Raw genomic sequence first — 13,368 nt, forward strand, 5'->3', positions numbered from 1 at the left:
TCATTAAGTTTTGTTCAACAATCATGAAGGCTCAAGAACAAAGACGTATTGTGCTTTACTTCAGACAATTTTAAATGTTGTTGAAAATGGAGAATGAGGGCCATAACTTTTCATCCATCCCCCATCCCCTTGAAGCTCTATTCTTTCACTCTCCACTAGGAATTTAATATCAAATTATCCCCGCAAGGAGCCACCGGAGGAAAGCAATGCGAGGTAAGCAGATTGGCGATCCTGTCATCCATTTTCATAACTTCAGTTTATGTAAATAGGCCATCTATTTCCAAGCCAAACACAGGGTTACTGCCGTGGACTGAACAAACATTATTAGCTTTCAGCCATGTAAATATATTAGCTATCATCGGACACAGCCTCACCGAGGTCTTTGGGGACGAGGACCACGCAGCATAGCAAGTGGTCAGCACACTGTGGTGTGGGAGAAGCTGTGCCCAGAGCAGAGATGTCAGCAAACAGAAAGGCAGACAAAAATAACTGTTGTCTTAAAAGAATGCAACGTTTGCACATGAGATGCTCTGACAAAAGAGTTTTGCGGGAAGGTTACTGAGTACTTAGATTAGATTAACACCAAGGCTTCTCACTCACAGCTGAGAGTGCTTTTGTGCTGGACGTGGCACACAAGGACTCCTCACACGCAAGGCCATTCTCCATCCCAAGAGGTTTTCATATGAATATGCTTATCCATGGCATATTCGATGTCTATATTCAGACATCAAACTTTGGCTCCAAGTAATCAAAATTCTGCCCATAACCCAAATAATTCATCTTTATTTGTGGCAGTTTATACTGCTCTTAGAACTGAGGAGCCATCACCAGCAGGAGTACACGCTACGTGGACGGCAGACAGGCAACGATGCCCAGACACTGTAGCCTTGCCTGACAGGATATTGTGAGCCTAAGACTGAAACAACTGACTATCTTAAGTGTTTTGAAACCCTTGGAAGATAATATGCTACACAAGTGGTAAGCAAAGATGATTACAAAAAAGCTGTATTCTTTATACAAAATATCACATTAACAAAATTCTTGTTACTCTTCCAGGAAAACCTCAAAGATTCCAAGAGATGTATTTCAACAAGGTCTTGTACAAAATACTATTAGAGTTGCTTTAGTCCCAACAATGAAAAGTTAAGTGTTAAATTTATGCTGGCTGCTTATTTTCTCTCCTCTTGGTTTACATTTCCAAAGCAGCAGATGAGGGGAGCTGATCTGAAGCTGGCTGAAAGCTCAGGGACTTGAAGGATTTGATCCAAACAAAAGAATTAAGAGCTGCTGTCATGTATCATTTAGACATCATCATAGTATAAGTGCTACTTATACGTAAGTAATTAATTTTGGGTCTCTCCAACGCTTGTCTTCCATTTCTGAATTCTCCTCAGTCTGATATCAGAATATTTCTGTTTCTCTGTTTCTCCATGCTTAGGGGTCTACTGCAGAGGCATCGCGATACAAGAACAAGCGCTCTGCGACACTCCTCCATCCTCCCCATTCACCACCCTAGCCAAAGTCGCAGAGGCCGGCCGGCCTGGAGTGCTCCTGGCAAGGGGATCTCATAGGCTCCGTGGGGCCTTGAACTCCGAATGCCAGAACAGGAGCCAGCTGGTACTCTACATGGTTTTAGTGTTGTAGGAAAATGGGAAAGTAGAAAGTAGACCAGAACAGGATCGTAATGCCAGCTGGTACTCTACATGGTTTTAGTGTTGTAGGAAAATGGGAAAGTAGAATTTCAAAAGAAAATTCATTATAAGATAATAATTGTGCGTGTATATATACACACATACATACATATATACTCATGTATATACAGACACACATCATGTAGAACAGATAATAGGCGGCAGTTGTAATCCCCTGCCCTCTCCTTGATAACCTTCCTGTTCTTTCCAGTTATGTTACCTTACCCGAAGGGTTGCAAACTGCTCCTGGGGGGCTCTGTCCCCTGAAGTGCAAGACATCTGCTGGTGAAGCTGGAGCCTCCCCCTCCATGGTGGGACATGCCACTCTCCAAGGCTAACTGCTTCCCTCCTGTCCCAAATGATGATGTCTATTCTGTTCCTTTTACTGGGGAGGAGGAGGGAGCACCAGTGGGGAGGGAAGGGAAGGGAAGGAAAGGAAGGGGCACTGCTTACATCCAGGCCCTCTCTTACCCTGTTGTTGGAAGGAAAAAATCAAATGCATGGGCACAACAGGAATAAGCAGTACAGAGTATCAGAGACTAAAACTGCAGTTAATGTGATAACATATAAAATGCAGTCCCAAATGTGTGTGCTTATGCTATTCCCGGTTTACTAACACTGGTGCCCTATGGGCTGCTCAGCAGCTGGAAAAAGGTACAAGGCAGCAATACCCTAATTATACCTTCATTAGATCACCTTGACCATGGAGTGTATGAAGGACTGGAGTAAAGATAGTTTGCACAGTCCCTCTATGCTTCAATAGCAGCGTAGCAAGTCCACAAGGCACCTAAAAATAAGGTTCACTGCGTCTTGGCTGATGAACAGATGTTTCAACAATAGCTGTATATCCTTAGTACCTCTTGCGCTTGTGACAAACTGTACCACGGGCCTCAATAAAGAGAGGGAAGCTGGAACATTCAGTATTAAACCAAGCCTCCCTTGTGAGCAGAAGGAATAACTCCATTTAATGATAGCAGTAAAAACCTCTTATCTGTGTGGATGAGCCAACAGAGGGAGACACGATGATGAAACATGCCTGCCCAGTTTGTGGTATTAATGCCTCTCGGTCCCATACTGAATATTTACGTATGGAGGAAGTCCCAGGAGAAATCTTGTATTTTATAAAAATAATTCATTACAGGAAAAAAAAAGGTTTTTATGATAGTGGAAGTGATTCTGAAAGTAAATGTCACAACTTTTTTCTTTTTTAAATAGAGAAAACTCATTGAGAAAACCTCATTGAATTTCTAAAGATTATACTAACTATGGAATTTCTATCTAGTTGTGGTTATAAATCTCGAAGGAACTTGGGGCTGCCCAGTGAATTAATAGTTCATTTCCTTTAATTTTTAATAACTCACTTATATACGCCGAATGTAGTTTCTGTCCCTTAAAGAGGCACATTAAGATTAGAATGAGAGTTTATCTTTCTAGGACAATATTGTTCAAATATTGAATTAGTGCTACAAGTTTTATTTGGATTGGCTGCAATTACACTGTGCGCAGCACCAAATGGCCCTTTTGCACAGCTTTTGACCCAGAAGTATCTTCATTAATAACCCTGCTCTGAGTTGGTGTGATATTACTTACTACAGAGCAACCAGTACAAAATGCAACAGACTAATCCTCTGAGAATCCCGCGAGCTCAGTGAAATCGCAGAATTAGCCAATAAAACAGAACTTCTCCAGCTGGGGGTAGGGGAGGCATGTACGCGTTGGATGTGCAGGGAGTGGATGAGTCAGCTGAGGTGGGATTTGTCCTGCGTATCTCCTGACCCTCCAGGAGTGACACACCTTATTAAGCAGCGCTTGAACTGGGAGCAAGGGAGCATGAAGTGGCAGTGAATGTGGAAGGTACCATGGTGATTAAGAAAAAAAAAAGAAAGAAAAAAATGGTTTTTTCTAACACTCGGATTCAACAAGGTACTTCAGCTTACAACTTGTCCCATTAGAGCCAAGTGCATGAAATCCCCACTGTAGTAATTAGCTTATTGATTTCAACAGGATGAGGACTCTATCCATTGCATCTCCTGACCGCCTTGAAGTTACAAATGCATTTAACTACTTTGCTGAACTGGTGCCTAGCAGACTATCTGAATTCTCTCGAAAGATGTACAGATGACGGAACAAAATTACAGATTCTTACCGAATTCAGAGGTGGGCCTTTCCCCCACGTGAAAAAGGGAAAGGTGTGGGGCGGGATGTAAAATAACAGACAGGAGGTAAAATTCTTATGAAGAAAGGACAGTCCTCTTGTGACCAACATAATCCCCAGGGCCAGCCTTTACGTCAGTCTTACTAAGCATTAAGAAAACATTTACCTTTTACATGACCAAACCTTACGGGAAAATCCTACAGGCTTCCAAAACAGACCAGTGCAAGTGATAAACACAAAATTATCTCTTCTTTTCACTGCAAAATCTTTTCAAAATAAACAGTGCAGTATAAGCAAGCTAATTTCACTGAATTCGTTATGAATGTTTATTTTTCCCCCTTAGTGTTTTCTGTAAGCCACAGAGAGCATTTCAGTGATTTATACCTTAATGCTTCCATTTTCAGGCCAAATTCTAACAATCTTCCAAATGATGAAAAACAGATGATCCACAGGGATGTCAACCACTCAAGTTTTAGCACAAAACCGTGCTAGCCTTTTTTCTTATGAACAATTGAACTTGCATGTTTACAAAGACTTACAGTTTTCACTAAAAAAAGTATTCTAGTGCTTAGGGCTACCTACTAAAATAAAAAACCCTAATCTTCCAAAAACGATCAAACAAACAAAAGAACCCGGTCCCATTAGTCCCAAACATTTCAAAACAGTTAGTCAGACACCCAAAAAACACAGAGGTGGGAGACTTAAAGCGGGAGCTAGCTTTTGAGAGCCGCTGTATGGCAAGCAAAACAGTTTTTTCCCATTTTGAGCTGCTTGTCACAACACAGGGTCAGAAATAAAAACACAAAGCGCTGAAGAAGAGGCGCCCTGTGTTTTAATTCTGGTGCTGACAAGGGTTTCCTCTGCAGCCATCGTCAAGAGCAGATACTGCTCTGGTCATAAATCTGATCGCACATTCTTCGCTGAAGGATATGAACTGGGACAATAGGCATGGAACAAAAAACAACTGGAAGTTCAAGCACTTCACAAAGGTCACGTTTTGAATACCAGTTCTCTCTCTAGCAGATCTTACAATGAAAACGTGGTCCTACATCTTCCTCTAAGCTGTGGTTAATCAACCCCCTGCACAGAGAGAGTTGGATACCTCTCTTGCGGAGGTTTTCCCAGGCTGATGCACGGATAGCATGCTTCCACAGGTACTCCAGATGTTGAAGACCAAGGATTAAAAGGCTGAACTGCTATTTACCTCTTAGACAGAATGAAAAGGAAATGGTTGTAGTCTAATTATCAGTCTTGCCCTTACTGATGACATGTTTATAGCCAGCCCCCAGCACTCAGCACAAGCATCCTCAGGCTCTGCTCTGTGTGCTCATTCATGAAGACTCCTGATCAGAAGCCACATCTCAAGCCAAATGGAAAAAATAATTATTGAACCAGGCCTTTGGCGCACCTCTAGCATCGTATCAGAAGTCACAGAGCCAGAGGCATGAAATGGCAACTGCCAGGTAAATTGCAGTTTTACATATTGTCCCAAAGTGCTTTAATCATGGGAAATTTTGAATATTACATTGGTGAAGAGGAACACAATTTTATTTTAAGCAGAGTACCATACAACTGTCGTGCAGACACAGAACCATCCCCAACCCATATGCTGCTTCACATATTTACTGTGGGATGCCTGAAAGTGTCTAATTTTAATTATTTGGAATCTACAGCGAATGCCAAACTTCCTGAATTTTTTTTATTCATTATGAACTCCAGAGGCTGCATCTCTATATTCCTAATTCTTAAAATGTTAATTCTGTCCTTTGGTGCACTCCTCCTCCATACCCCCCCTCCATCCCATATTCTCATATCAAGTGAATCAGCTTAAGGGACAGTCTTCCTCTCACGAACAAAAATGGCATTCTCTGAGGTCAGCTGCTTTTCTCAAAAGTACTACTGATATAAAGTACTCCACGTCAAATGACACACTTAAATACACTACACACGGCTTTTTCTTCAGTTTTGCAGGCTGAGGCATGCACACGATTTTTATGCCAAATGTATTCTCTGCTTCTTTTCCTCCCATTCTCTCTGTCTGCCTTCCTTCCTTCCTGGCCACATTGTGCAACCTCTAGACTTAAAACAAAACAAAAAACCCACCCAAAAACCTCACCCCCTCCAACATACATTAAGTTCATGTAAATAACACCTGATATTTCAGCAGTCACTGAACAGGCTGTTGCGTCCTCCTTCTCTCTGGTACGATTTTTCTACCTGCTCTCTTGCAAATCACCATCCACTACCTGTAGTGAGATCACAGTTCTCTTAAGTTTTTCTCTACTTTTTCCTCCAGATACTTTTGAAGCCCTTGGAATCATGTGTTTTGTTTTATTTTGTTTTGTTTTTCTAAATAAAAGTTGCCTTAGAGTAAGTCATTCTGAAGACACTTACCAAGAAACTTCATACGCTTTGCAAAGTAATGTAGCATCACTGCATCTTAGCTTTCTTCTTCTGCTTAAGCCAATATTCCAGTTCACTCCCCTTAAAGACTTCCCAGGAAAATACGGACCAATCACCAGGGCTGAATATTTTATCAATGAGTTTTCTTAAATACTGTCGGCCAAATCTGGGTGTAAGTCCTGTCATTTCCACTGAATATTCAACTGGCCCAGCAGTATTAATCTGAAAGAACAGCTGGACTATGTGTCCTCTTTGCTCCATTATTTACCTGGAATCTGGGATTATTTCACATCAACTCACAGCTGTTGGCCATGAAGTCCTGTGAAAGAGCAAAGGCAGCATCCAGAACCACCCCTGACAGCATCTAACTACTGACATCTCTGCCCAGAGAGCTCCCTGCGGCTCAAAAGTCACCTGTGGGCCACAATAAACACAAGGCACAACGTGGCGGAGAAGACTAAGCTGGAAATTAGCCCACAGAAAATCCACCAGAATATGCATAAGGGCCAGACAATTTGAGGCCTCTCAGAAGCAAATACAAAGGGCATGGTCAGAAACACACGCTCAAATTTGGGTTCTGCAGAAGAAACCCCTTTTGTACCGACTCCCACCTCTGAGGAGCTCTGGGGTTTGAGGCTGGAGCTGAAGGCAATAACCAGATGTCTCCAATTCCTCTGAGTGACAGAAGGCAAAATGCTGCCGGTTGGTTAGTTAGGGAGATACTGTTGTTGTGGGCAAACCTGGAGCACTTGTCACGGAGAAAACACACTGCAGTCCTCGCAGTCCCTAGCCCGGCAGCAAGCTGCAGAAGCAGACGCAGCACAAGCAAACTGATAAAAGGTCAGTCACAAATGATTCAATAGCTTAGATACTAGCTTCTGAGGAGGAGGGCAGTTTGAGTTTCTTGACTCAAAGGGCTGGGATGGTGCTGAAGGCTGGGAAGGGTGCCTCCAAGCTTTCTTCTGGTGGGGAGTGAGAAGGTGGGCAGGAGGAAGAATCTGAGCGCTCAAGCATCCCTGCACCTTTTCCTTCATCCCACAGACAGAGTTCCGTTACGTTGCATGTCCAAACACAAATCTGTAATTTGTCCAAGAAAAAAACATTTTTAGAAGGGCTAACTATTAAGCGCTAGATGCCGAGCAAATAAACAGGAGGAAATGCATATGCATCAGAGGAAATAATGACAGGCTGTAGCTATTGAAAACCAGTGGGAAGGGAAATATAGCTGGAACATTACTGCTGTAACAACTTGCTCTGAAAGGGCATCATGAAGGGGGGGGAGGAGGAGGAAGGATGTGTTACTTTACATTAGAGATGCTCATGGGATTACAGATGACTCAATCACAGACCTCGAACGCTTACAGATTATACCTGTAGTTCAACTGAAGATGGAGTTACTGCAACATCTCTTACAGGCCCTGAAATCCTAATACTAGAGTGAGCCGATAACTGCATCTGTTCTTCATGTGTGCAAAGAAAAACAGGCTAATCACAGATGCACACAGCCTGGAGGATGTTTGCTGAAAACCTCATCTGACTAAAGAAAAAAATTCCCTGGTGTCCTAAAAAGATGACGATTTCTTAAAATAGAAAATTCTAAAACCCTACATGGAATATCTCATGTTGAATCTCATTTTAATGAGTGAAGAGAGTTAAATCATCAACTAAGAGCTACAAGCAACTTAAGTATCAATGATCATGATCCAGTCACACTGACTTTGTTTTAAAATCAGTATATACATTATTGCCTGCTGTTTATAGTCTGTTTGCACAATTGCTGGCATATGGGTCTAGAAAGAGAAGAGTGAGAGGCGTGAAACAAAACAGAGAATTGTTTAAAAAGAACCTGCTGCACGCCAAAAGGCTTTTCCAAAACTGCAAGAGAGAGTTACGCTTGTGAAAAAAAACCATCCCAGAGAAGATAAAGAGCAGAAACTTCAGAAAGACATGCAGATTTATAAAGAATGGAGAGAGCAGAAAAAATAGTGTAAACAAATGAAGAAGCATAGGCAACCTCTAAAGAAGCAGAGGAGCCGATACAACACTGAGGACTACTAATGGTGTTTAAGACAGTAAAAAGGCACTTCTGAAAGCACCCACGCAGATCAAGTCTGTTGTTTGGTGCAGACAGTAGGATGAAAAATGATGACACGGGAAAATAAGGATATTTAAAGAACAGCATTACGTGAAATTATCAGGACATATAGTTTGTTGGATTACAAATGGTTCTTTAAAAGATTTCAATACACAGTTGTTAACAGAAAGACATAAGCAGATTAGGTCACTAGTGGCCATTTCCAAATTCCAGAGATGGTGTCTTCTTCTAATACAATTTCATCAGTCTGTCATTTGGGAGTGAGGCAACACGAAACTTCTGCAGTTAAAGCTTGCACATTCAAAAAAGACCAATATAGTGCCAAATAATGAAAAGGGAAGGTTATTCTTATGGAGCATAGTTAAAGTCACAATAGCATCTTTTGCAATGCAACTAAATGCAAGGTAGTAAACCTAGCAAAGACCAGTTTGCAGGCTTAAAGCAGTAGACATGCTTTGAAGACCGTGACTTAAGGACTTAGAGCTGGAACAAATTGCTAGAGTTCATTTATGTCTTCTGTAATCATCACAGATAGCTGCTTCAAAATGGGTACTCAAAGAAAGATACAGGAAAAAATAATCCTATCAAGGCTTCTGCCAAAACCCTGTGCTCAGCCCTGCTAGCCACACTTCAAGAAGGAAGTGGAAATACTAGAGGGAGCTCAAAGGAAGGCCAAAGAATTGACCCCTGGGCAGGGCAAAGCAAAACAAAGCAAATCTTACATGTGAGGCTGACAGAGTTCACCCAGCTCAGTGAGAAGGTTGAGAGCTGTCATGATGACTATTTAGGGCCACATTTCAAACTCGCAGATAAGTTAAGAGCTGACAGTAGGAATTTCAACCTTCATTTCCCAGCAAAATTTCCCAGCAGTGTTAGTAAATGAACTATAGGACAGTTTACCAGGACAGATGGTCAACTCATTAATGCCCGAAGTTTTCAAAATGAGATTACACATGTTTAAAGAAGACATGCCCAAAACAGCTTCTAGGGGAAAAAAAAAATCTATGGCTCAATCATGCAAAATGTCAGGTCAGAGGAGTATAATGACTCCTGACTGGTCTTCAAGTCTATGAATTGGAGTACTTAACCATAAAAAATGAGAAGAATCAAATGTCTCCTTTGAGACATGTTGTGGCAAACAGCAACTTGTAAGAGCCCCTCCAGTATTCAAAACTATCCAGATACACACAAACCTTTCCAACGTGTCAGAGCCACTCGCGCTCAGCTCTAATTCAATAGCTGTTTACATTTGTTAAATAAACATACAAAAGACTAGGTGTCAACCTGGAGCTGAAGGCATGGTTTTCATTTCAGCAGTCACTGAAGAATCCCCTGGTCAATCCTTTCCAAAGCAGAGCTCTGACATTAGGCTAGACAAATGCCAGTGACGTTCACGTGGAAGTGGGACATGAAATCCACTTGCTTTGTTGCTCTATGGGAAGCCTCCTTTTTATAATGTGATATCCTATGCTATTGTGTCCATCATTCCTAACCACATGTGAACTAGAATAAGGTATTCAAAAACAGCACCTCCTTCTACGCATGTAAATGGGAAAGCAATTTTGGAATGAGAAAAGAAAAAAAATATCAAAGCAGACATTCCCTAGGTGAGCAGGAAAAAAACTCCCTTGTCATTCTCCAACAGTAATCAATCTTAAGTGCATGCTTTTTTATTTCCAGAGGAATGAAGGATTCTGGTGCTTTATCATCATTTTACTTACTTTAGCCCAGGAAGTGTCTGATCTGCTTTAAAAACTGTGGATCAATTCTATATTAAAACACTATCACTCTGCCTACTCCTTCAAAGTGCTATAAAATATGCTGAAGGGAACACTGGCATGCTCCCCAGGTACCATGGCTCAAACAAAAGCTGCAACAGAGGAGTCTTTTTAGAAAAAGCAACTACCACCTTCCCACACACTCCTCCTCAAGCACCGAGCAGTCCCTATGACGTACCTCTTTTTCCTTTTCTGATTTTAGTCACAAATATAAACCAAAAATACGTCACAGACTGCATGCTAAAGGTTAAGAAATTACTGGTGGGGTTGACAAAACAGAAGGTAAGATGCCCTATCTTGAAGAACAACATTTTATGTTTTGTTTAGGTTTGTCCTCGCACATGAATGTAATACTTACAGGCTGTCACTTAAATTAAGCCCAGAACCTAGAGTCAGGTCCACTAGCACGCAAGCTTCTCTTCTTCCTCACCGATGCAGAGCTAATGGCTACACTGGAGCCTATGTTTTTAATCAACAGTTTACTCCTACATTTTTCTCTAGATAGGAAATACTCGTAACCAACCTATTTCACCCACTGTGTATTTTTTAAGCACTGTGAAACATGCTGTTCAAACCGCAGTGTTAAAGGGTCAGATTACCCTCACCTAGAATCTATTCAGTAAATTCCACCAAAAGCCAAAACACCATTTTACAAAAGCAAACAAGTCAAAAAAAAGAAAAGAAAAAAAAAAAAAGTACTCAAAGCAAAAAGAATCTCAAATCCAAGTTGTTTGAATAGTGGTTTAACTCAGGTATTGTAACAAAGCATCTCAACAAAACCCACAAGATTTCTATTCACAGCCCTTTTCATTTGAAGAGCTTGAAACAAAGTTCTCACCACCTCTAAAGCTTACTTCCACCAATTATATTATTGTACACAAGCGAAGGACATAACCCTAAATTTTAGCAAGCTTTCTGGTATGCTTCAAAAATGTGTGCAACATGAGACTTTAGAAGAATACCGATGTTTGTTACCAGCAAGGAAAAAACAAACCAAAACAAAACCAAAAAACCCCAGACCCTGCTGCTGTTTATTGACGAAACACAGTTTCCCGCAACCCAATTTTACATCAAGTCCATGAGAACAGCACATCAGTTTTTTTCTAAAGCACAAATATACTTACGAAAGGACATTCCCAATGTAGGCATAATATGAACAGCAGTAGGGAGTAGTCCCATCACAGCAGTAAGCTTTGCAGTCATTATCACACTGAGCCAGACAATCTTCTGCTGAATAAAAATAACATTCATGCGGTCAAATGGTAGCAACAACAAACTGCTGTACAGCACAGCTTTAAAGAAAATGCAATCTAACAGTTTTATACAATCACAGGACTTCACTCGAGGCGCAACCTGACCTTGTAATCCAAATGGCAGCCCATTCCCACTCATTCTGCATTTCAGTAGGAAGTTCAGAGTTAGGTGCTTTGTGTATGGGTATTTTGTAGTCGGCCTTATCAGTTCCTTCTCATATATAACCATTTAAAATAAAAAAGAGCATTTTGAAACGCCAAGACACCATGGATCACCTTTTTCCATTCCAGCAAGCAGTCCAGAGAGAAACCTGAGGTCGGGCTGCCTGTCTCGCTGAGCTGCAGCAGAGGAGAAGGAAGCTGTCTGGGAACTAGCTACCTCCCCCAGTGCCTGCCCAGCCCCGGGTGTAAATTAGAGCTGCCTGGGGCGCTCTCATCCCCTGCCAGCTGGCAGCGGCACCCCTTGCTCCGCTCCAGCTCTAGGGCCATGGCCACCATGGCACGGCACCGCATGGGGGCCAGCGGTGCCCTCTCTGCCCCATTGCCGCGCCACAGACTGTCCTGCCGAGCCGGGGCCACAAACATTTCCAGCAGCGATGCTCTGCTGGACTGAGGAACAATGCAAATTGTGAAACAACAGTAAGAGAGCTCTTTGCAATTAAGAAACATGGAAGAACACGCATCCTTCTATTGCCGTGACAAGCTATTTTAAAGCTATCGACCTCTTGTCTCTGGGTACTGCTACTGCACTGTAAAAGTGTCCTCACGAGTCCCACTCTTCCGAATCTCATCCCAGTCTCTCCCCCACTGCAAAGACCTCAGCTGCAGCCTGGATGAATCCAGACTCCCTGCCCTGCACACTGTCACCCTTGATGACCTCTTCAGTCATGCAAACGCACGCTGCCACAGTGGAGACCTGAAAGCAAAGATGATAAAGTATGCTTCTGCATTCCGGATACGCTGTGGCTCTTGTTCCTCAGGCAGCAGATCACGCTAAGGGGTTCCCGCTCTCCCCGTAAGTTTTACTCCCATTCCTGTTACTGCTTTTCATCCATGCCGGCCCAGCTTTCGGTGTGCCGGGATCCAGGTAACCCTACCTCATCTCAGCTGCTGCCATGCTCCCATTCCTGCCCCACCTCTGGCTGCAAACTCCCACCTCGCACCGAGGCTCCTTGGCATGCTGACTGCGTAGTGAATGGCTCATGCTGCTGATCCATCCCAAAACCCAGCACCTTAATCTTGCTCTAGAGATTGTAGCAGGTCAGTCCTCTGAACCTGCTCATGCTTGGTCCCCGCTTGAAAACAAGTGCCAGCTGAGAGTGAGGGCCGGAGAGGGCTGTGCGACGCAGCACGCGTCAGCTCATGCGGCTGAGCCTTAAACCTGTATAATTACCCCTGTATTAAAGAAATGCACATGCACAAAAAAGTGGAACAACTGACCCGTCAGTCTGAAGACCAGCCACCCCAACAACTGAATTGGTGCAGCCGGAGGGACGGCAGTCTCCAGAAGGAGAGGGGAGGCCAGCAACTGGCACAGGCCCTGCTGTGAAGGAGCAGCAACGGGGGGCCCCCGCCGTGCCCGCATGCGGGACCCCCCATGCCAAGGCTTTTGCACTGTTACCCTTGCAGGACTCCCCATGCCAGCAGCTTCAGGCTTTTGCACTGTTACTCATTTTTTGGCACGAGCACTTGTGTCTCCGGCTATGTCCCTAACGCGCCCGGCAAGCACAGCTACTCGACCAGAAGCGACCGCAGCAGCCGCTTGTGGCTCGCACTCCCACTCGCTCACCAAACCCGGCGGTACCGAGGGGTGCCCTTGCCCTGCCCAGAGGTGGGGGGCCGGGACACCTCACGGCATCTCTCCCGAAGGGCGTGGATTTAACCTCCCTGCCGCCCGAGAGGGACTCGCACACAGCACACGCTGCCCGAGAGAGGTCTGCTGAGACACCCCGGAGAGCCTATGCCAACTCCGGCTGCCAATTCAATCACCGAC

General features: G+C 43.4%; 1 protein-coding gene across 1 annotated transcript in view; it reads right to left on the bottom strand.

The window, feature by feature from the left end:
• CYYR1 (cysteine and tyrosine rich 1) overlaps window positions 1-11,888 on the bottom strand; it is a 61,714-nt gene extending 49,826 nt beyond the window's left edge. Inside the window, exons 1-2 of the mRNA XM_009283061.2 lie at window positions 11,798-11,888; window positions 11,247-11,352 (exon numbers count right to left, since the gene is read on the bottom strand). Coding sequence (XP_009281336.1) covers window positions 11,247-11,352; window positions 11,798-11,888 — 197 coding nt within the window. The remainder of the gene's footprint in view (window positions 1-11,246; window positions 11,353-11,797) is intronic.
• Between the last annotated feature and the right edge of the window lie 1,480 nt (window positions 11,889-13,368).

This window comes from Aptenodytes forsteri, unplaced genomic scaffold (genome assembly GCF_000699145.1).
Source record: "Aptenodytes forsteri isolate BGI_AS27 unplaced genomic scaffold, ASM69914v1 Scaffold2, whole genome shotgun sequence".
Taxonomy (NCBI): Eukaryota; Metazoa; Chordata; class Aves; order Sphenisciformes; family Spheniscidae; genus Aptenodytes; species Aptenodytes forsteri.